Source organism: Ammospiza caudacuta, chromosome 12 (genome assembly GCF_027887145.1).
Source record: "Ammospiza caudacuta isolate bAmmCau1 chromosome 12, bAmmCau1.pri, whole genome shotgun sequence".
Lineage (NCBI taxonomy): Eukaryota > Metazoa > Chordata > Aves > Passeriformes > Passerellidae > Ammospiza > Ammospiza caudacuta.
In genome coordinates this window covers 22,015,475-22,038,162 of record NC_080604.1, presented here as the reverse complement: position 1 = coordinate 22,038,162, position 22,688 = coordinate 22,015,475, and the positions used below count along the sequence as shown (strand labels likewise).

At 54.4% G+C, this 22,688-nt stretch overlaps 1 protein-coding gene across 2 annotated transcripts in view; it reads left to right on the top strand.

Moving 5' to 3' along the window:
• The window catches only part of SRGAP3 (SLIT-ROBO Rho GTPase activating protein 3), a 66,219-nt gene extending 48,860 nt beyond the window's left edge, over positions 1 to 17,359 (top strand). The window contains exons 10-22 of one of the 2 annotated variants that reach the window (XM_058813188.1): positions 347 to 431; positions 959 to 986; positions 4,116 to 4,146; positions 4,789 to 4,849; positions 5,190 to 5,267; positions 6,264 to 6,398; positions 7,707 to 7,812; positions 8,266 to 8,493; positions 9,434 to 9,513; positions 11,549 to 11,729; positions 12,296 to 12,445; positions 12,902 to 13,229; positions 14,345 to 17,359. In XM_058813188.1, coding sequence (XP_058669171.1) covers positions 347 to 431; positions 959 to 986; positions 4,116 to 4,146; positions 4,789 to 4,849; positions 5,190 to 5,267; positions 6,264 to 6,398; positions 7,707 to 7,812; positions 8,266 to 8,493; positions 9,434 to 9,513; positions 11,549 to 11,729; positions 12,296 to 12,445; positions 12,902 to 13,229; positions 14,345 to 14,761 — 1,908 coding nt within the window. In that variant the 3' untranslated portion in view covers positions 14,762 to 17,359. Of the gene's footprint in view, positions 1 to 346; positions 432 to 958; positions 987 to 2,705; positions 2,809 to 4,115; positions 4,147 to 4,788; positions 4,850 to 5,189; positions 5,268 to 6,263; positions 6,399 to 7,706; positions 7,813 to 8,265; positions 8,494 to 9,433; positions 9,514 to 11,548; positions 11,730 to 12,295; positions 12,446 to 12,901; positions 13,230 to 14,344 lie in introns of both variants that reach the window. The other variant, XM_058813187.1, reaches the window with a different exon arrangement.
• Positions 17,360 to 22,688: the final 5,329 nt, after the last annotated feature.

The window sequence follows — 22,688 nt, the reverse complement described above, 5'->3', positions numbered from 1 at the left end:
GGGCTCAGCACGGGGAGTTCTTGCTTGCCTTTGTTGGTTTGCACAGAGGCGAAGCCTTGGCAGTGCAGGGAAAGCTGCTTTGATTTCCTAGGCTGTTCCCAGAGGCCTGACAAAAGAAAGCCAGCTTTGAACTCTTTGTCCCTCCCTGCGTTCCCAGGCAGGAGGGGCAGCTCCAAGGAGACCAGGCTCATAAGAGACCATCAGGGCAGGGGCTGGAGCAGGGAGAAGTGATCAGACCCTGCTGAGCCCTGCAGCACAGCTGGTGCAGCCTCCTGAGCCCCCGTGCTGCAGTGAGCATCCGTTAGGGGCTGTGTGCTTAACCCACCCCTTTGTTCTTGAATTCCAGAAATTTAAGGAGTATCTGAATGGCAGTAACCTCATCACGAAGCTCCAGGCTAAGCACGACCTGCTGAAGCAAACTCTGGGAGAAGGTGAGTTGGGGTCAGGTCCAGGGAGGATCCTCCCATCACCTGAGAGGGTCAAACCATGTGTCACCTGCCAGCCTCCCCTGTGTGTGTTCTCCTGAGTGACTGAGGGTTCTGTGCCTGGCTGCTGCTGCTCAGCCCAGCCAGTGACACACAAAACCATGATTTCCTTGGATCTCTCCTCCCACTTTTCTTTGGGAGTGCACATGGGGAATCTCTTTGAATCTGAAACTGTGTGCTGAAGTGCTGGGTTACTTCTCCAGCAGCAGAGATGGCCACTTACTCCCACCCTCTGCCTCTTTCCTTCCTCTCCCTCTTCTCCCCCAGAAGATTCTAATCTTCTCCCTCCAGGTTTATGATCTGTCTTTAAATGGTGGGGGCACAGGTGGGCATCTCTCCTCCCCAGATGCAGCTTCTCTCTGCTGGAAGCCATTCCTTGGGGGTAGGAGCCAGCAGTGAGGGTGCAGCTGGGCTCTGCAGTCCTTTGCTGGTGGCTGATGTGGAGGCATGATGGGAACTTGTGTTTCTTACAGGTGAAAGAGCTGAGTGTGGAACAACCAGGTGAGCACTTTCTTGCCCTTCTTGCTCCTGGGGAGGGCTGGCTCTGGCAGGAGGGGGCTGTGGGAAGGGGGGCTTGCTTTGCTGCTGGTGCAGCTTGGTGGGGTTCAGCCCCTGTGCTGGCAGTCCCTGTGCCCCACAGCCTGCTTCCCAGCTGCATGGCCTGGGCTGCTGGGCTCAGGGGGATGGAGGCAGCCCTTGGTTCTGCTGCAGTGTGGTTGCTGGCTGGCTGGCTGGCTCTCATGTGCCTGGATGTGCTTTGTCAGCACAGTGCAATGCCCTGGAGCGTAGCTGAGGTGGGGTTGTGTTCAGGCAGGGTGACACCAAGGTGTCCACTCACTCTCTCACTCCCTGCCATCCCTCTTCCTTTTAGGACTTTAATACCTCCCTGAAATCCTCTCCCAGCTCTGGCTGCTTTACCTATGAGTGCAGAGCATGCCTGTATCACAGACTTCATCCCTCTACTGCAGGGGATAGGGCTGGCACAGATGTGACAGAGAGGAGGCTTTGATCCGTGTCCAGTCCATGGAGCATCTCCGCAGAGCTCCAGTGTTTTGCTTGGAGTGTGCTGGGGCTCTGACAGCGAGACACAGGCCAGCAAAGCCTCCAAACAGCTCCCTAGAACATGCTCTCTGTGTGTCAGCTTGTTCCAACCTTGTTTGTGTTTAATAGCCCCAAAAGCTGCGTTCCCTGTTAGAAGTGGAGAAGCAGATGGTGCAGCCTGGGCTGCCTTGCCAGGCAGGAAGGAGGCTCCTTGTGCTGCCAGCACCAGGGCTGGGCACCCAGTGGGGCACCGAGGTGCTGTCAGGACAGAGAGCCAGCCTCAGAGAGCAGGGCTGTGCAGTGTGGCACCCTGAGGGGCTGGGATGGCCCTGCTCCCCGTGCCCCATGCCCTGGGGGTGTGCAGGGCCCTGGCTGGGGCAGGCTCGGTCCCTGCAGTGTGTGGGGCAGGGCTGCTCCCAATGGGCAGCGTCACCTCTGCTCCCCAGTTACCCCTCAGAGGAGTGGCTGGAACCTGTACGAGTGTACAGTCATGCTGCTTGATTAGAGGCACCTGATTAAGGAACCAGCAGGCCCCCGCTGTCCCCTTTGCACCGAGCTCTGTGTGGTGTCCGTATCTGTTCCATGAGATCTCCTGCATGAAGGCTCACAGCAACAGTTTTGTGTGTGTCTGCAGTCGTGTTCTCTCCCCTGCAGACATCAGTACAGCCTGGGCCAGAGGGCAGGGCAGAAATCTCTTTGGGATTTTGTGGTGTTTTTCTCATCCCCATCCCTGGGATTCCAAGCAGAAGTTAGATACAGCACTGTGGAGGTGTTCCCACTGTCCTCATTCTGGCCTCTTCCTGTGAGCAGAGTGAAATCTGTTTAGGAACAGGAATAACCCAGTGTTTTCTGGGGTAGCTGTGGATATATTATTTATTTTGGATCCATGTCCTCAGCTCTTGGTGCGTGTTCAGGCTGAGGGCGTGCTGAGCTGGCAGTGGTGGGAGGCAGGTGTTAAATCCAGCTGGCCATCAGTGCTGTTGGTTTCCTGCTGGAGTGGTGTCCGTGTGGGTCACACCAGTGTCAGTGGCTGCAGGGTGTGTGGAGCTACACATCAAATCCTCACAGAGGGACTCTTCTGTTTGATTTCTTATTCTCAGTTATAACCTGTGAGATCTCACCCTGTCTTTGCGTTTATGTTGGTGTTTTGTTGATTTATTTTGTTCCATTTTCTCCCAGGCCCCCCTGTCTTCCCCCTAAGCCACAGAAAATGAGGAGACCTAGGCCTCTCTCAGTGTATAATCATAAACTCTTTAACGGCAATATGGAAACATTCATTAAGGTACTTGCTGGCTTGCAGTAGGAGTGTCTGTGAACGCTGGGAATGGAATGGTGGCTTTCCTGTCCTGGCTGCTTGCCATCCTCAGGGGTCCCTCTGGCCCATCTGCACCCAGCTGGCGTGGCCAGCACAGCTTTGCCTTGGTGGTGATTTCTCTCCATAGCTCTCCTGGTGCATCCCTGGTGTTCCTGTCCCATCAGCTGTGTGCTCCAGACCCCACCCATGGCTGCTGGCCAGGTGCACTATGAGGCAGTGCTGGCTGAGCGTCCTCATTGTCCTGCTGCTTCTACCCATCCTGGGAGGAAAGGTTGCACAAGCTCAGCCCAGCCCTCAAAAGAGCAGCAGACACACCCCCTTCCTCTTTTGGGTGGTCATCCATCCTTGTGGCTGAGAAGGAAGATAAATGACGCCAGAAGTGTTTGCAGCTTTCAAGCACTGTCAGCCTGGGGTCGAAATCCTGTTGTAGGGGTGTCCATGTGGGAGGGCAGACAGGCGACCCTCAGCCTCACACACAAAGACACCAGGAGCAGCCAGCCCAGCTGGCTCATCCCCTGCCAGCTGCTGACAGTGGTGTCCTGTAATCCTGCTCTGGAGAAAGCTTCAGGGAAAACACTTTGGGAAGCTGTAATGACAAACTGTTGGATTAGGTGACTAATAGGCATCATCTGGCTGGGGTTTATTGCCTCAAGCTCAGCCCTAAGCCCGAGGGCAGTGTCTGTAGACAGCACCAGCACGGGGAGTACTGGCCCCGCTGGCAAAGCCTGTAATCCCGTTAGGATTTGTGATTACTCCTGACTTAAACTGCTTTTTAAAAAAGTAATGCTCATTAAATCCTGGCCTGTTCAGCGCTGAGAAGGAGGAATTACCTGCTCTAGAAATCCATCTGAGCAGGAGTGTCCCGTGCTAGCAGAGACCCTCTGGGGGATGGCTGCCTGCCCTTGGGGTGTACAGCCTCACAGGCAGCTGGGCCATGGGCAGCTGCCCAGATGGCCCCTGGTCACCAGTGCCCCCATGGCTGCCCAGTGCCCCCGGCAAGAGCTGTCCCTGTCCTCGGGCTCCTGGGATGGCCACAGGTTCAGGCAGGGAGCAAATCCCAGAGGCTGGCCCTGCAGGTCACTGAGGCTGGGGTGCAGTGTGCCAAAGGGGTTTGGGAGGGAGGGTGCACATCCCAAAGGTCTGTGTTGGCCCTTGCTAAGCTGCCATTGCATTTGAGCATTCACGGCCTCTGAAGGAGATGCTTACCTCTAACTGAACTTATCGCTGCTTAATCTGTTCTCTTTTTCCCACTCTGCTGCTTTTGTTGTGCTCAGAGGAAGGAGGAATGCACGAACGAGGAATCAGGTACTTACTGGAGACCCCAGATTCCCATCTGCAAGACAGAGGAATTGCCCAGAGATGCCACTGTGCTCTGCTGGAAAAACCCTAAGAGAAATGTGTCCCCTTGGGCTGTCAGACATGGCCCACGGTCCCCTTGAGCTTCTGCCACAGGGGGCCTGGGGAGAAGCCAGAATTCACCACTGGTTCAGACTCAGGCACTTGGCTCCATACCCAGTGGTGTTTGTTGGGTTTTTTAGAACCTGCTGACAATGGCTCTTTCCTTTGGTGGAAATATTGTTGTAAGCTGTGTTATGGGAAGTTTATTCCATGGGCCAGGTATAGCACAAGTTTTATTTCAGCTCAGCATTCCACCTTTGGGGTGGAATAGCTGTGATCCCTCGTGGCAGTCTCCTGTCTGAGCCAGACAGGGAGCAGCAATGTTTCACACACCTTAGTGACAGCTTTCCTGGGCATTTTTGGCTGTACACGGTATCCTCAGCACTCTTTGATGGCTCCATGTTTGTAACACCTCCTTTCCTGCCTGTCCTCTTACTAAACTCCACAGCTTTAATTTTCAAATCTCTGGTCTTGCAGTCTTTAATGCATTTCCCATGCTTTGTTAGCAGTAAACCAGTAATTTTTCTCTTTTCCTTTCCTTTCCTGAAGGATTCAGGACAGGCCATTCCACTTGTTGTAGAAAGCTGCATCCGCTACATCAATCTGTATGGTAAGTTGGCTCAGCACAGCCCCAGCAACCTGCCAAGGAGAAAGTGCTGGAGTGAGCAGGGAGAGCCAGCAGGGGCTGCCTGCACTCTGTTCTCCATGGCTCAGCTTAGAATCGCATGGCATTGGCTGACTGGCCACTAGTGAGGTTTTCCTAGCCCTCACCCTTTCAGCACCTTGATCTGGGGGCCGTGGTTGGAGAATATGAGCAGAAGTGGGGGTGCAGGCTGTCCCTGCTCGGTCCAAGCCTGTCTGGTGCATGGACTCCTGGGTTCTGCTGGTTTGACCTGCAGGTATTGCCCAGCAGTTCCAGAAATCTCTCCTAAAGCATTGTTCTCTTCCAGGCCTCCAGCAACAGGGCATCTTCAGAGTCCCTGGCTCCCAGGTGGAAGTCAACGACATCAAGAACTCGTTTGAGAGAGGTGTGTAGCTGGGGTGTGCAGGTACAGCAGGATGCCCTGCCTGAGCAGGATCCTTGTGGGAGGTGATGGGTGCATTAGCCAGGGTGTAAATCCTGTGTTAAAGCCCATTGTGCTATGAGACACAAGCAGGTTTTATCCCTTCTGGGTTTCCCAATATTGTGTCTCTGGGAGTAGTGAAGTTACCCAGGGAAGGAGTAAGAGAAGTAGGGGTGTGTGTAGAGGACTTTTCCACAGTCATTAAAAACACAAGAGCCATAAGAGAGTTTGCTGGGGACCCTTGTTCATCCTTCCTGCAGCAGTTTGCCAAGGGACGTGCAGCATTCCCTGTCCCTGGTGCCAGTGCTGGCTGTGGAGGTGCCAGTGAATCTGCTGAGAAAATTCTCTCAGTGAGAAAGGGAAAGCAGTCCTGCTGTCCTGAGTGGAGGGGAGCTGTGACAGGGACAGTCCTGCTGGGAATAGTGGCCTTTAATCCTTGAGAAGCATTGGAAGGATCAGGATGAAGGTGGATGGACCAGTGGATAAGGCAGTGTTAGGATTGTCAAAGGCTGGAGGATTTGCACATCCAGTTTAGGATGAATTAGTATCCAAATCTCGGGGGCACTGAAAGCCTTTCACAGATTTAAGTCAGTACAAAGCTATCCAGGGCCGTTGGGTCCATTCCAGAGGTGTAATTGTATCCTCCAGCCAAGCCTGTCCTCTCAGCCTCTCACTCTGTGTCGTTCAGACCTCCTCAGCTTTCTGGGCTGGTGCTGTAAATGGAAGGAATGCACTGAGCTGGAAACAGTGAAGGAGAAACAACCAATATCATCCTTGTCCTCGGGAAAGGTTTGAAATTCCCCAGTAAAACTGGTTTTCAGGAAAAATCAGCATTGCCATTGCACATGAGGAGGGTTTCTAACACTGGGAAATTTGGATGTTCCACTAAATGAGGAAAACCACTTGTGCTAGACCAGCTTGATGGGGATGCTGGATATATAAAACCTTTTCTGTGGGCAGGTGAAGACCCCCTTGCTGATGACCAGAACGAACGAGACATTAACTCAGTGGCTGGAGTCTTGAAGCTGTATTTCCGAGGACTGGAAAACCCCCTCTTTCCTAAGGAAAGGTTTCAAGATTTGATATCTACTATAAGTAAGTACATGTGACAGCTCTTTGTGGAGAGCTGGCTGGGACAAGAGAAGCACTAAATGGGTGTCCCAGCCTAAGCAGGGTGAAGAACTTTTACTTTTGCTCTTGCAGGGCTGGGGGTTTATGTGGAAACTCCTCAAAGGCACAAGGGCAATAGAAAGGTCAAAAGGCACTTTGCAGAGTCCACATGGGGCTGTCCTTGTGTGTGCAAGGGTGATTGGTACCCTGTTAATTCCATATGCCCAGTTGAAACATTTTGCTCTGGGAGAAAGGCAAGTGTTTTGAGAGCTTGTTTCTCTGGGTGTCAGAAAAGATATCTATTGGCATAGGGTTTTATCAGTTTATATTTAGTTGGTTTTTTTTAAGAAATAACCTCTTTTGTAAAACCAGACTGAAGAAGTAGAGAACCAGCAGGCAATAATGGGATAAATCAAATGGAAAAAATCCCCACGTGAAATACTACAAAGCTTTCCATATACTGGTATACTGAGGGCAGATTTTGCTCAGAATTTTGATTAAATGGCAACCTAGCTACATGTTGTCAGTGAACTTTATTGTGATTAGAAAATGGTGTAGTTTGAGCCAGAACAAGTGCTTCTGTGTCATCTGCCTGCTCAAAAAAAGCTCTGGTGCTTGTCCTCTGCTTCCTGTGGAACAGCAGCCACAGGATTAACTCTCTACAGAACACAGGGTAGCTTGGGGCAGGACAGCCCTGAGTCCCCCCTTCCCTTGGGAGGGAGCAGGTGTCTGATGGCAGCTCCAGGCTCTGCACCCCTGTGAGTGGAGAGCAGTGAATCTGAAAGCACTGACTCAGCACTGGTTCAGCTAACCTAGTTCTGGGAGTTCCTAATTCCTATTCGGAGCAGCAGCAGACAGGAGCGGAAGGGCTCAGAAGGATCCAGTGCATAACCCAGAAGGGTAACCTGAATAAAAACCTCATTTAAAAATCTGCCCTAGAAAATCAAGCAGTGCTCTGTTTTCAGTGTCACATTGACTCAGGCTTTTGAGGAACAGAGGAGTTGTTGAGGAATGAAATGAATAATGCATAAACATTTATTTTAAAATCAAACCCACGGAAATGTCTTTATTTGCCGTTCATACCGCGTCTGAACATAGGAATTCCCTGCTGGAGGAGCAATGTCCCCCATTCCCTTCCTGCACCTTAGTACCAGACTGACAGATGACCTCTGGAGACAGGCTTTTGTATTTCTCACTTACTGGGCCACTAGATCTCGAACAAGTCCCTCTGCTGCTGAGCTGTCTGGTCCTGAAAAGGTTTTTAAGGATGTGCTTTCTATCCATGTGTTCCAGAAATTGAGAACCCTGCAGATAGAGTGCACCAGATCCAGCAGATCATTGTCACTCTGCCTCGGGCTGTCATTGTGGTCATGAGATACCTCTTTGCTTTCCTTAACCAGTGAGTCTGTTTTCCTGCTTCACCAAGTTCCTCTTTGCCATCCCTTTTGCCAGGGCTTCCCCATCTTTGGTGCACGAATCCCTTCTGGTGTTGCCATGGGGAGTTGTGCTTGGGTTCTTCTCGGCCCTGCTGGCTGTGGCTGCGTGCCCGGGGAGGGGACAGCTCGGTGCCAGGGCAGAGGGGACAGCTCGGTGCTGGTGTGTGTCTGGGGAGGGGACAGCTCGGTGCCAGGGCATTCCCAGGGAGGGGGTAGCTCAGTGCCCGTGGGTGCCCTGGGAGGGGGCAGCTTGGTACTGGGACAGAGGGGACAGCGCGGTGCTGGTGTGTGCATGGGGAGGGGACGGCTCGGTGCCAGGGTGGAGGGGACAGCTCAATGCCAGGGCAGTGGCACTGCTGGGAGATTTCCCAGCAAGCAGGACCGTGGCACGGCAGCTCCTCACTGTGTGCTTGCAGCTTGTCACAGTACAGCGATGAGAACATGATGGATCCCTACAACCTGGCCATCTGCTTCGGGCCCACGCTGATGCACATTCCTGATGGGCAGGATCCGGTGTCCTGCCAGGCCCATGTCAATGAGGTCATCAAAACCATCATCATTCACCACGAGGGCATCTTCCCCAGCCACCGAGAGCTGGAGGGGCCTGTCTACGAGAAGTGCATGACCGGAGGGGAGGAGTACTGGTGAGCTCTCTGCTGGGTTCCTGGGTACAAACACTTTCATCAGGCCAAGAGGCTCTTGCACACTGAACCGTTTGATTTAGTCTTACTGGTCAAAACAGGCAGTTTCACCAGGTATTTAATTTTATTGTGCTGACTCAGTATTTTAAACCTCAGTAAAAAACATCAGAAGAAACTTTTCCCAGGGCAAATACTAATGCCGATGATTTTTTTGAGCTGCTGATCCACAGAAGTGTGTTCAGCAAAACAGAATTTTAGGTGAATTCTATCCAAATTCCTCCTAGGCTGGAAATTTTGAGTAAAGATCCATAGTTCCATCATAATTTGCTGGTTGGATGAAACCCCTCAGCGCGAAGTTAACCCAAACCTTCCAGTTCCCTCTGTTGCTGGAATTCTAACCCAACATTCAGGTCTGGGTTTAACAAACCAGGATCAGTAACATACTTGAACTGATTTTCTACAAGTTTCATACATTTCTGAGATCTCACCATGCCTTACACTAGTCACCTGCACCCATCCTTCCTGGTGCAGCAGAGGAGCTAAAGCTGCAGCTCACTGTGCATTAGGGAATGGGGCATTTAACTTGGTGTTGCTTTGTGTTAGTTTTGCCAAACTCTGCTAAAGACACAAGAGCCAACAGAACGTGACATTCTGGGCCTGGCGATTGTGGTGTGAGTGTCTGCTGTTCTCAGCGAGTTCAGGGATCTGCTGTGGTTTGAAATCAGAGAATCACAAATCACAGAATTAGTTAGGTTGGCAAAGACCTCCAAGACTTAGTCCAATCTTTGACCAAACACCGCCTTGTTGCCCAGACACATCCAGTTGTTTGTTGTACACCTCCAGAGATGGGCACTCCCCCACCTCCCTGGGCAGCATGAGGGGTGCTGAGTGCACTGGGAGCAGTGTCGTTTGCCGTGTGACAGCCTGCTGTGTTCCTCTGCAGTGACAGCCCGCACAGCGAGCCGGGCACCATCGATGAGGTGGACCACGACAACGGGACAGAGCCGCACACCAGCGACGATGGTGAGCAGGGGCTGGGTGCGTGCCAGCAGAGCTGTGCATGCAGGAGAGCAGCAGGCACTGCGGGCTGAGGCTGCCTGGCAGGGCTGGGCTGCAGCAGGAGGCAGCGCTGTGCTCCCCGTGCCAGCAGCACCAGCCACGAGCGGGCGGTTTGGGGAATGCCGCTGGCAGTGCCCTGGGTGGGGAGCCGTGGCAGGGCTTGCTGTGCTGGAAGGGCCTTGGGGAACTGAGCACCTTCTGCTTCTGACAGCTGCTGCTGAGCACAAGGATACCCTGGCTGTATCCTGCCTCGGCAGAGCACATCTGCCCTGCGAGGCTGCGGGGACAAGGGAGGGCTCACCGGGGAAGCAGGGCCATGGGAGTGGGAAGGGCACAGGGAAGGGCACAGGGAAGGGCACCAGGTGGCTCTGGGCACAGGGAATGGCACAGGGAAGGGCATGTGAGGCCAGGCAGCTCTAGGTACAGGGAAGGGCACGTGGGGCTGGGCAGCTCCAGGCCTGCTCTCAGCTCCAGGCAGGAGCTGACAGGCCTGGCAAAGGGAGGCAAGGGAGCTGCTGTGCAGCCAATTTCACACTTGGGTGGCCACGTTAATGGCTCCGATTGGGGTTTCCGAGTGATTAACTGTGGTGTCAAGTGTGGAGCAGATGAGCAGCTGTATTTTGTGGATTTACATATTCCCTCTCCCCCTCACCCTGCATACACTCCCTGCTGGTAGCCCAGAGTTGTGTCAGGGCTGTGGGAGCCCTCCTGGCTCTGTCTCCTCCAGAACTCTCTATTGATCCTCCTGTGGTGCTCCCAGACACTGCCCTAATGGGGAGGTTGCTTAAAGTGGGGAAGATGAGTCTGCTGAAGTGGCCTGGCCTGTCCCCGGGGGGCTGGAATGGGACAAGGGTCTGATACAGCATCCTTTGGTGTCCCCTCCTCCATGTGGGCTTGGTTCCTGAGCAGTGTCGGGTCACACACTGATGGCTGCTGAGCCCACGGTCAGTACCGGGGCCCAGCAAGTTTCCGTGTTTAATGAGAATCAGGCAGATCTGGAGGAACTGGGGGGGGGCTTGCCCTGTTTTGCTGTCATTTTCTGTCTGCCGATCTCCAGGTGGGGATTGAAATGATCCAGTCTCAGATAATCAAGGCATGCTAATGCTCCAGCAGTGGCAGGAGTGGCTGGGGAGTGGCAGCAGTTCTGCCACCCAAGAAAGGCACAGTGTGGGTCACTCTGGTTAATGAGGAGAGAGACACTCTTGCTGCTTTGCAGTTGTTGCAATGGTTTCTTTAGGATTCAGTGTTCCCCAGCTGGAAACAGATCTGCATGTGAGCCAGGCTCTTTCACAGGCTCCTCAGTGCTGTTGGGTGCTCCAGCAGCTCCTGCTGTGACACCCTTGCCCAGAGGCTTAGAGGACCCTGGTGTGCTCATGACCTTCCAAAGTGAAGTTCTGCCTCAGCCCTCCTGTATTTCAGGCCCTGAGCTCTCAGTTTGAGTCACGGGTGTTTGGTAGAGCTCACATTAGGAAAAGTGGGGAAACAGTGAGGCAGAGTGCTGCAGATGGTGGGGTGCAGAGCAGCTGCCTGGCTGGAGCTGGTATCATTATTTCCATAGGGATCCCCAAAGGGACATTAGTTGCTCATCAATAATTCAGACAAACTGTCTCCAGGATAAGGAAGGGAGGAGAAGGTAAGTGGGGTTTGGTCACAGCATCTGACATGGCTTGACAAAATCTCAGGCTGGAGGATAATGGGTTTCTGTAACCAATGTGGCTGAGGGTGCCATATGCACAGAGGGAGATTCCTGCTGCTCCCCATCTGCTTTGTAGCTGTTTGTAATTGCCAGTAGTTTGTGAGTCTGAGAGAGGTCCCAGAGAGCCTGGAACAACAATAAGAATTGATCAGTCTGAAAACAAGCAGGCTTGTGCTCAGTGTGAGCTGCTCTGGGGCGCTGGGCGGCGGCAGCACTGTTCTGTTGTTCTGGTGAGGGGCTCTGGGTTCAGCCTCCCTTTAGGACTGAGCTGAGCTGCTCTCGCTGTGCCTCTCTCCTGTGCAGAGGTGGAGCAGATTGAAGCCATAGCCAAGTTTGACTACATTGGGCGATCTCCACGGGAGCTCTCCTTCAAGAAAGGGGCCTCGCTCCTGCTCTACCACCGGGCGTCGGAAGACTGGTGGGAAGGGAGACACAACGGGGTGGACGGGCTCATTCCCCACCAGTACATCGTGGTGCAAGACATGTGAGTAAAGTGAGGGTTGTTAAAATCATGTGCTTGCACAAAGTCCACTTCAGTTACCTAAAATAATCAGTCAGTTTTGCAGTTTGTTTAATGACTTTGGTGAGAAATCTGTGCCTATTCACTTCTCCCTCTGTGTATTGGCTCAATTTGTTTCTCATTTGGGCTGATAAAGACCAGTACTAAACATCGTACCTCAGTGTACCTGGGCCCCATTTCTCATTGACTCCCCAACATGGTGTGACCCAGGCTTACCACCAGCCTGGTCCCTGTGAGCATTGACCTGGATTGTTCAGTGCTCACCTGGCCTGTGGGCAGATCCCAGGGCCCTTTGCAGGTGCTGCTTCTCTTACCAGTACTGTATCTGGAGCCATCACAGTGGCAGCCACATCACAGGGGATGGGGAGGCAGATGTGCACTGTTTCCAAGTTCCTGGTGAAGTGGTGGCCCTGGTACAGCTCCTTGTTATCCAAGTATGGAGCTGCTGATGTGGTGATGTTCAGCTTGGCGTGGCATCCGTGTGCTCACCCAGGGCACAGCCCTGTCACTGCTGTGGTGTCCTTTCCCAGGGATGATGCCTTCTCTGACAGCCTGAGCCAGAAGGCAGACAGCGAGGCGAGCAGCGGGCCGCTGCTGGACGATAAAGCCTCCTCCAAGAACGACATCCAGTCACCCACAGATCACATCTTGGACTATGGCTTTGGGGGAGTCATGGGCAGGTAACTCACATTCCTGTCACCATGGAGGTGGTGGCTGTCACACGTGTGGACAGTTGGTGTATGGGGCAGGGCAGGATGGGAGGGAAAACTCTAGAAAGCACTGCAGGGTAATAGGGGCTTGAAGGGCATTTCATGTGCACTGCTAATGGGGATTTAACATGTACAGACGGTACAGAGGCCCTGAGCAACCTGGGATAGCGGGAGGTGTGCCTGCCCATGGCAGGGAGTCAAAACAAGATGACCTTTGAGGTCCCTTCCAGCCCAAACTACCCTTATGATTTGATGCTGTCCCTTTCTTGGTACTGGCTAAAATATTTGTTTTCCCTCTTGCCTGACTCTTCTGAAGCTGGAAGAGTCTAATTTGGTCTGAGCTGGGCTCAGGGTGAGGGGTTGCCTTGCAGCATGCAGCAGTGGGGCTGACAGACGCTGACCTGTGCCGTGCTGGGCTCTTTGCAGGGTGAGATTGAGGTCCGATGGTGCCGCCATCCCGCGGCGCCGCAGCGGGGGCGACACCCACAGCCCACCCCGAGGGATGGGGCCTGGCATCGACACCCCTCCCCGAGCAGCAGCCTGCCCCAGCAGCCCCCACAAGATCCCCCTCAACAGGGGCAGGATCGAGAGCCCTGAGAAGCGCAGGATGGCCACGTTCGGCAGCGCGGGCAGCATCAACTTCCCAGACAGGAAGGCCCTGGCTGAGAGCCACCCACTGAGATCCACCTGCGGGTCCACCCGCCACAGCAGCCTTGGAGATCAGAAATCCCTGGAAGCAGAAGCTCTTGCTGAGGTGAGAGGGCTGGGAGGGCACCAAGAGGCTGCAGGAGCTCACTGGGGAGGGCCTGCAGCCCCTTCACCTCAGACAGGGTTACAGTGCTGCTGCATACCCAGCTCTGTTGGGTTGTTCTTGGAATAGATGATCACCCAGATGATGTTAATTTTCACCTTGAATCTTGTGGGGCTGCTGGGCTTGTGAGTCCTGAGACTTCTCTGGGAGAGTATTTTCACTCATCATCTTAGGAGCTTAATAGAATGAATTGGAGCTAACTTGATAGTTATTTCCCTTCAGCTGATCCTTTGAATGTTACCTGAGGCTCACAGAGCATTTTGTAGGTGTTATAAAATAGGGACTTGTCTACACCAGGACAACATTAACTAGAGTGACTTTTCAAACAATTGACTCTGGTGCCTTAAATTGCTTCTCCAATGGTCTTGCTGAGTGGCCTTAATTAAGTTAGGGTGAATTTAAGCAAAGGCAGACTAGGGCCTCTCCATTTGTACAGGAAGCCCCAGCACTGTTGCCATAGGCAGTAGCTAGTTCCCTGTGCATGGGCACTTCTGGTTGGACTGGGTTCACCTTCTGGGGGATCCCTGTGGACAGACTGGAGCCTGGAGGTGATGGGCACTGAGGGGCTGGAGCCAATGTCTCCTTGGCTGCCTCAGGCCTTGTTGCTGCCTCTCATATATCCATGGCGAGCTGCTGTTGTGCCACTCACTCCATGAACATCCCAGTGTCTGTCCCTGCCACGTGCCATTGTCCTGTGCGCATGGGGTAGCAGAGGCCCCGTACATCCAGTGGAGGCTGCAGAGCCTCTCTTGTGAGGCAAAGCCAGCCTCAGAGCTGTGGGTGAGCTGTGTGGGCAGGCTGGTGTTCACCCATCCCTCCTGGTGCCCAGGTTTGATGCCCTTTGGAGCTGGTGACCAAGCTCCTGCTGACCTGGGGAACACAGGGCACTTTAGTGCAGTCAGTTTGGGCTTCACAACCTTCTCCCAAAGCTGCTGTTTTCCCTGGGAGCTCTCAGATCAGAGACCCCCTCTGCAGACACGCATGCCAGGATGGTGGGGTGGAGTGCAGGGGAGCAGGTGGTGCCGTGGCACATCGCCGACATGGCTTTGGCATTGCAGGACATTGAGAAGACCATGAGCACGGCGCTGAACGAGCTGCGGGAGCTGGAGAGGCAGAACACGGCCAAGCAGGCGCCCGACGTGGTGCTGGACACGCTGGAGCCCATGAAGAACCCGCCGCTGGGCGCCGCCAACTCGGAGCCGGCCAGCCCGCTGCACACCATCCTGATCCGGGACCCCGAGGCGGCCATGCGGCGCAGCAGCAGCTCCACCTCCGAGATGATGACCACCTTCAAGCCGGCGCTGTCGGCCCGGCTGGCCGGGGCGCAGCTGCGGCCGCCGCCCATGCGGCCGGTGCGGCCCGTGGTGCAGCACCGCTCCAGCAGCAGCAGCAGCTCGGGCGTGGGCAGCCCCGCCGTCACCCCCACCGAGAAGCTCTTCCCCAGCAGCTCGGCAGATAAATCGGGCACCATGTAGGGCGGGGACTGCGGGGCGAGCGGAGCCTCGCTGGGCGGGCAGGGGTCAGAGCCCTGCTGGGGAGCCTCTGTGGAAGGAAACACGTGTGGGGCCTGGGCCTGGTGCTGTACATACGTGTGTGTGTATGTGCATAGGTGTGCACGCACCCCATCCATGCAGAAACACTTCCCGAGCTCGCAGTCCTACAGCAGGAGGAGACGGCAGGTCTGAGTGTTGGCGCTGGAGAACACACTTGGTGTAGAAGTATATATTAAAAACAAAGTGTACAGAATTCAGTGACTTTTTAAAACAGTAGATTTACCTCAGAAACTGGCTCTGAAATGTCCTCTCTTGAGACAGTGGGTTGGTCTGGGTTTCCAAGGCTGCCTGTGTGCACCTGGAAGCCCACGCTGCAGCAGCTGTGTGTCAAGCAATACAAGGCCATCCTGGAGTTTATTTTCTGTACCTCTTGGCATTGAAGAAACAAAAAAAGGGATGGGAATGCAGTGGGGTCTGTTCACTGCTGGGCTGTGGAGAAGAGCTGGAAATCCATACATGACCATGTGACCAGCCAGCTGGAGTCTTTCCAGTCCTGAATCCTGAGATATCTTCATATGCCCATGATGCCCTGGCAGCAGGGACAAGCAGGGTGTGTGCCATGGAGGGAATGGAGTGAAGTGAGTGTCATGAGTGGGACAGAGTGAGGTGTGTGCCATCACCCTCATGCAGGAGGAGGACGCTGTGCTGCACTGGGACTGTGGAATGCTGCTTCTCTGCAAGTTCTCAGAGTGAGCAAGGACTAGTGACCAAACCTGTGGTAAAGCATGGAGTAACTTACAGAGTTTGGAGATTCTTCATCTCCCTTTCCCCATGTGCTTTTTCCTTTTTTTTTTTTCTATAACAAAACCCTACTCAGTGGTCTCTTGAGAGTCAGGCCTGAGCAGCGAGGAGGGGTCTCAGGTCAGAGTGGTTGTCCTGCATGAGAAGCATGAGCCGTGTTTCACCACATCAGATACAAAACTGGTCTGATGGGTGATACTTTGCACTTTCTGTACTGTACCATATAATACAACAGTTTGAGTTTATGCAAAAGAATCTACATTTTGTTTTACCCAGAGAAAAAATATGCAGAAGGCTGGGGAGTGCATGGTCCTGTGTGATAATCCAGACTCCTCTGTAAGCACTGAATCAGAGATGCTCCGTGCTTCTCCTGCAGCTTTTCCTTGTACAGATTTCCATGCAATGCCCCATGGTTTGATTTGGCACTTCCCCATGGTCACGTGCTCATGTCTTCTAACATTCATCCTTCCTCCCTGCTATCTCTGATCCTGCCGCTCTGTGCTGGGCAAGGGGCCTGCCAGCCCTCCTGACTCACCCAGCAGCCCCTTACCCTGCCTGGGGCTTTGCTTTGTCCCCCCTTCATCTTCCTCATCTCTCCAGCACTGCTGCGGACCCCAGCTCTGCAGGAGAAGCAGCCTGGCTTCCAGAAGGCAGTGGAGGCTCTGACCAGGGTGGCAGAACCCGTCAGTCCTGCCGTGGCTCGTGTCTCCTCGGCTGGGGAGCTCCCTCGTGTGCAAGACTGCCTGTACATCCACACCTGTACCTCTGTACCTGTGCTGTCGCAGCTGCACCCCATCTCTGCCCCTCCACAGCTGTGCACCGGGCACAGGCCCTGGGACCGGCTGGTGCCTGTCCCCTGCCCCTCGCACGTGTCCCCTCACGCCCCGCTCTGCCAGCCCTGTAAATATTGCTGTACTTGCTTAACTGCTCGAAGGTAACTGTTAACCTGTAAACTGTACAAAAATAGGCTAAAGTTAGATAAAGCCGATGCCACTCAACAAATCTTTGCACTTAGTAGGTAGCTCAATGTAAAAATAAACCCAGTAATAATACTAGTAATCCCGAAGGGAAGCGAAGCCGCCGGCACCCCTGGCAGAGCCCGTGGGGAGCAGCTCTGCCCATGTCCCTCCCTGTCACGCTGGCAGGGCAGACGGTGTGTGTGCGTGTCTGTGAACGTCCTTGGCGTTTGGTTCACGTTGGTGTTTATTTCTCCATCATGCCCCTTTCCTGGTGCAGCCCTGGCACTGCCCGGCCTGGCACAGCGGCTGCAGATGTTCAGCCAGGCTGGGCTGGTCAGGAACCTGTGCTGGGGAGGGAGGGACCCATTTGGCACGAGTGCTGTGTATCCATTGCCAGTAATTATTACTTTTGTTTCCATTTAGTTCCTGGAGAACATTCACTTTGCCAGTTTTCTGTTTTTTGTATGCTTTCTGAGATGACTTAAGGGCAAACCCATCTTCATTAGGGATTTTATTTCCTCCCTTACTTTTGACCATACGGTACAAATTCCAGTGTCTTTCTATTAAATTATTGCCTTTCATTTTCCTTTGTTTTGTTTTGTTGTGGGTTTTTAATACAATTGTTTTCTTATCTTTAAGTGCCTTTTTGAGCACCAAAACAAACGGTTGGAGTTCAGGCCTGGGGGCTGTGCACACATGGGTTCGTCTGGGCAGTTGTGTTGTGCTGGGGGTGATTGCTTTTAAAGTCCTTCCATTTTTCTGTTTGATGAAAAGGGAACCAAGACTTTTTGTTGGAGAATAAACTCCCCCTTTGTAATAAGGTATTCCAAGTGTAGTTTTAACTACTGTAAATTTAAGGGAAGAAATGTATTTTTCTGTAAGCAAACTTGGCACAAAATTGAACCACATACGTTGTAGGAGCATCATAACTGGAACTCGCTCATGGTTTGTGAGTGACTGACTCTGATCCTCGGTACCTCCCTGAGGGCACAGACTGTGTGTGGGCTTCAGAGTTCACAGAGCTTCACTGTGACAGCCCACGGCCGAGCTGCCGCCGGAGCCAGGGTGGCTGAGCTGTGGGCGGCTGCTCAGGGCAGCTGTGTCTGCTGTGCAGAGCGAGCTCTGGGCCCGGCTCCCGCGGCCCTGCCCCGTCCGGCCCAGCCCTGCTGGCCATGGCCCTGACATGAGGCTGAGGGGAGTGTGGGGGCACTGCGGCCCTGCCATCCATCCCAGCCATGGCCATGGCCCTGACATGAGGCTGAGGGGAGTGTGGGGGCACTGCGGCCCTGCCATCCATCCCAGCCATGGCCATGGCCCTGACATGAGGCTGAGGGGAGTGTGGGGGCACTGCGGCCCTGCCATCCATCCCAGTCATGGCCCTGCTGTGAGGGAAGTGTGGTGGCACTGTGGCCCTGCCATCCATCCCAGTCATGGCCCTGACATGAGGCTGAGGGGAGTGTGGGGGCACTGCGGCCCTGCCATCCATCCCAGCCATGGCCATGGCCCTGACATGAGGCTGAGGGGAGCGTGGTGGCACTGTGGCCCTACCCCATCCATCCCAGCCATGTCTCTGCCATGAGGGGAGCGCAGTGGCCCCATGGCGCTGCCATGAGGGGAGTGCAGCAGCACCCCACCCTGCCCTGGACAGACCCTCACGCCTGAGCGTGGGCCCGGGGCGGCCATGACTGCACTTTGTTCCTTAGGCTGAAGTCCCTGGTAGGTGGTTTTTGTGTCCCAGGTGTGTTATTTAACTAGCAGTGTTGTGGTTCTCGCGGGGCGGCAGTAGATGTCCCGAGTCTGATTTGCTTTGCGTGGCTGGGCTGCGAGGTCTGTGGGACGGGGCTGGTTGTGCCGGGAGGCCGTGGGAAACGCTGGCTGCTGCCCGCCGTACCGGCCATCCTCCTCCTCCTCTTCCTCCTCTGGTGTTGTCTCTGTAACGTATGGTGAGATGCCGTCAGCTAGAGTGTCTGAGTGGGTCCTCGTGTGTGCTGGTGATGCCATGTAGATGAAGCCACTGGTTGGGTGTGGACTCATCCTGTTGAATAAACTGCTTAACTTTTCTCAAAAACGTTGTCTGTGGTTTCAGAAGATTCGCTGTCTCTTGCCTGTGCCTCCTCCCCACACCCTCCTCTGCCCCACAGCATCCTGCCCTGCCCTGGGCAGTACAGACACTGTCTCCTGCCCCTGCAGCCAGGCTCTGGGTGCTGTTTATGGGTGCTGAGGGGATAAAAACCATTCCAAACAAACAGCGCCAGAGCCCTTCGCACTCAGGCTGTGAAGAACTGTGCTGGACTCTTTAGGCTGGGTTATGTCTCTTCCCATTGTTTTTGTTTTTTTTCTTTGCTGCTGGGTCGTGTCTTCACTTCCCTCCCATCTTGGCGGCAATGGAGAGACAGAGACCGCCCCGATTCCGTCCATCATCCATCCCCGAGGTGGGGCAGCTGCAGACACAGCTGGTGATGCTCGAGCCGGGGTCTGCGTGGGCCACGGGCAGGGGGAGGGCTGGGCAAGCTGCAGGTGGGGCTCGACCTGCATCACCCCGCCCTTAATTACCCCTCCTTAAATACGTTAATGGGCTCAGCCTCAGGGCAGGTGAGTGCAGGGTGGGCTCCGGGCTGCCACGCCCGTCCTGGTCACCACGCTCTCCTCAGCACCGAGAGCAGCTGGCAGCGGTTCTGACACGGCCCGGTACCCACCACGGGAGCATCCTGGGCACCGCCCGGGGGAGAGCCCAGGGGTGGCTCCGGCAGGTCCCTGGGCAGCGGGTGCGTGTAGAGGAGCGGGCTTTGGCCAGGCCCTGGAGGGTGCCAGCTGTGCGCGACACTGTGAGGCCTCTGCGGGGTGTGCCAGGTGTGTGCCAGGTGTGTGCCAGGTGCGCTCGGTGCCCCGCTCGTGCCGCAGTGTCCGCCCACCGCCAGCAGGGGGCAGCAGCGCCCCGCGCCCGGCCGGGCCGAGCGACCCGCGCAGGGAGGGGGGACCGGACTTCTCCTTTTTCCTTTTTTCCTTTTTCCTTTTGCTTCTTTTCCTTTTCCTCCGGGCAAAAGTGCTGCACGGGCCGCCACTGACTGATTGAACTGAAATTAATACCTGATTCTCTCCAGATGGTCCAGTTACCCAGGTGAGGTGTAAAAATCGTTAACTCTGAGCGTGATCAATAAATTGAGTGTAATTACTAATTTCTGTGGGCCGATTGCAGCATTTGCATTTGAATTACCTTTGCACACTCTGCCGCGTGTGCTGGTTTCCTGCTGAAGGCAGGAATTCCTTTTCGCTGGGGAGTGTGAGCACTGGGAGCTCACGGCGCGCCTGGCACCGCGGGATGCTGCTGGCCGGGGGCACAAGGCAGAGCCAGGCTGGGGACGGACCCCAGACTGAGCAGGGACCGGCTCCTCCCATCCCGCTGCAGGGATCAGGGCAGGGAATTGCTCCAGTGAAAAACTGCCGGAATGCAGACACAGACCGAGGGCTGCGTGGCGATGCTGCCCCAGGCAGCCCTGCTCTCTGCAGGTGAGGAGGAACAGCAGAGCCCTTGCTGCCCTTGCTGTCAGCGCTGGGAGTGCTGCCCAGGGGCTGCAGGGTGACAGTGCTTCGGGCCTGCCTCAGCAGCTCCTCAGTGAACACCGGAGCCCTCCGAGGTGATGGAAGGAGCCCTCAGCCTCCTGCAGCCATCTCTGCGGTAGCTGGCTGCCAAGCAATGGCCTGGGGATGACTTGCCTTTAGCTTGGATTGGTCCAGCAGCTCACTATGGATGGATCCAGGAGCCACTCACTCTGTGTGCCTCACGGGGCACCTAAGGGCACTCTGGCACCACTCACACTCATAGCTAATGAATGAAAAAACGACATAGAAACGAAATGTAAAGGAAATCATGCGGAACTTAGTGATTAGTGCTTTGAACCTGGACTCAAAGTGAAACAAGTGCTCTCAGTCCTGCTGACTGAATCAAATAATCCAAATTGCTAATACATTTTAGTCATTTTTTTTTTCATGTGCAAAGACATTAAAGAGCTTTTAGTGAATGAGGTAAAGATTTTCCGTTGATGTTTAAAACTAAAACAGAGCTGTGTGCTGTGGGTGCCCAGAGCCTGCTGTGAGCTCCTGGCAGGGGCTGTGCATGGGTACCCTGGCTCTGGCCTGGCAGTGACATCTGTGCACAGCCATGGGAGCCAGCATGGAGCCCAGGGTGCAGAGAGGGGCATTCCTTCCCAGTGGGAGCCAGGGCCATGTGGGATGGTCTGGGGCCACCCCAGCATCCCAGCTCAGAGGGATTTTGCAGCCCTGCTGCTGTTTCAGCTCAGATGTGGCTGCAGATCCCTTTGGGCAGCAGCTCTGACTTGCCTGGCGTTCCCTGCTCTTGTGAAGTTTGAGAGATGCTCTGTTACACTGGCTTTTGGAGGGTGGATATGAATTGCTAAGGCTGTAGATTTATGGCACCCTCATTGCTTGTGGCTGCACCATGCCCTAAATGCCGGGCCATTTAGGGCCCTTTTTCCTGCCTGATCCCCTCTGTGGCACCCTCGGGTCTGGGGCTGCCCAGCAGCTCAGACCCCAGCACGTGGCAGAGATTTTGCTGTGCTGTGTGCGTGGGTTTGGAGGCAATCCCTGCAGCATGTGTCTGATTTCCTGTGCAGAGGGGGAAACACTTGCCAGATGAGACTGATTCTTGAAACTGGCCAAGTGTTTTTCAGCTGTCAGCTCCCCTGGCCCTGCCCAGGGATAGCTCATCAGCTGTGGGAGGGACAGTGCTGGCACCAGCCAGTGCTGCTGTGGTTTGCTGCATTCTGAGCTTGCTTTCAATTTTAGTATTTTCCTTTGAATGTTTGGCTCCCTGCTCCGGCACAAGCCAATGCTCCCACGTCCCTGGAGTGGAGCCCTTCCCCTGGTAATTCAAAGTGCTGGTGTGGTGGGTGTCTGGAGTGTTGCTGGTGCCCCCAGCTGTGCCCAGCCCCTGCCCACCTCAGGCTCCAGCAGGACCTGCAGCAGGCAGGGCTCAGTGAGCCCTGGGGAGCCTGAGCTGGCTGCAGGCACGCAATGAAAATAGGAGTATTTACCCAACTTTTTATTTCCCCTTAATATACAGATACAGCCTCACTATAGAAACACTGGAAACCAGACTTCAGCAGGCCTGAGAGACTGCAGTGTTATCTATCTTCTGTAAATACTGTGGAGCACTTGGAAACCTTTTTATGATCCCAGCTCAGCTGGAAAACAGCACCACATTCCTGCTGCCCTTTGGGATCACTTCCCTTGCTTGGGGTGTGGGAGGCAGCAGCTGTTGAAACATCTTGGTTTAAGTGTTTCAGGAGATAAAAGTGTAATTTGCTGGATTTTAAATATCTTGTGCATCAGATCAGCACAAGCATTGCAGGTAAACCAGCCTTGCTCTGTTCCACAGAGATGCCTCTGTCCTCCCCAGGAATCTTCCAGAGACTTGGGCTTGGGGTCCTTGATGCTGCAAAGTCAGTGGAGGTTTGTGTGTTGGAAATGAAGCTTCAGCTCTGGAGCAAGGCTTATCCCAGGCCTTTAAATCTAATGACAGCCTCCTGACAGCATCGAAAGGCCAGGCACCCTCTGGCAGCTCCTAATTCCACCCGAGCCCCATCAGCATGAGGCTCATCTCTGGACGTGCACACGTGTCCGGCTCTATCTAACCAAGATAAATTTCTTAATTAGGATTTGCAGCTGCCTGGGGCACTGGGAGGTTGTGATGAGCAAGAGCTTGGCTGGGAGCTGGTGCAGCTCCTTTGGCTGCTGTCACAGGGAGCTGGTGCAGTGAGGATGGGGCTGGGTGGGTTTCTGCAGCCTGGCCAGAGCCCTGTGCCCCTGGGTGAGTCCAGGAAAGGGCTGTGAGCAGGGCTGCTCACAGCCCAAACCCTGCTGCCCGCTCAAAGCTAACGAGCTCATTTCCCTCCTGGATGGGTCTTGGCTGACAAGAAATAACTGCCCTTGGTTGCATTAACCCCCACCTGCTGCTGCTGAACACTGATGGAACTTGTGCAGGATTTCTGTCTCTAAACTCTTGCTGCATCCATTTTTTTCACCCCCTTCAAGACAGCTTTTATAAAACTAATATATTTAGCAGTGAGTGGGCAAGTGCTGAAGCTGGCAGAGCTGTGCCATGGAGCAGGGCAGTGCTGAGCTTGTGAGGC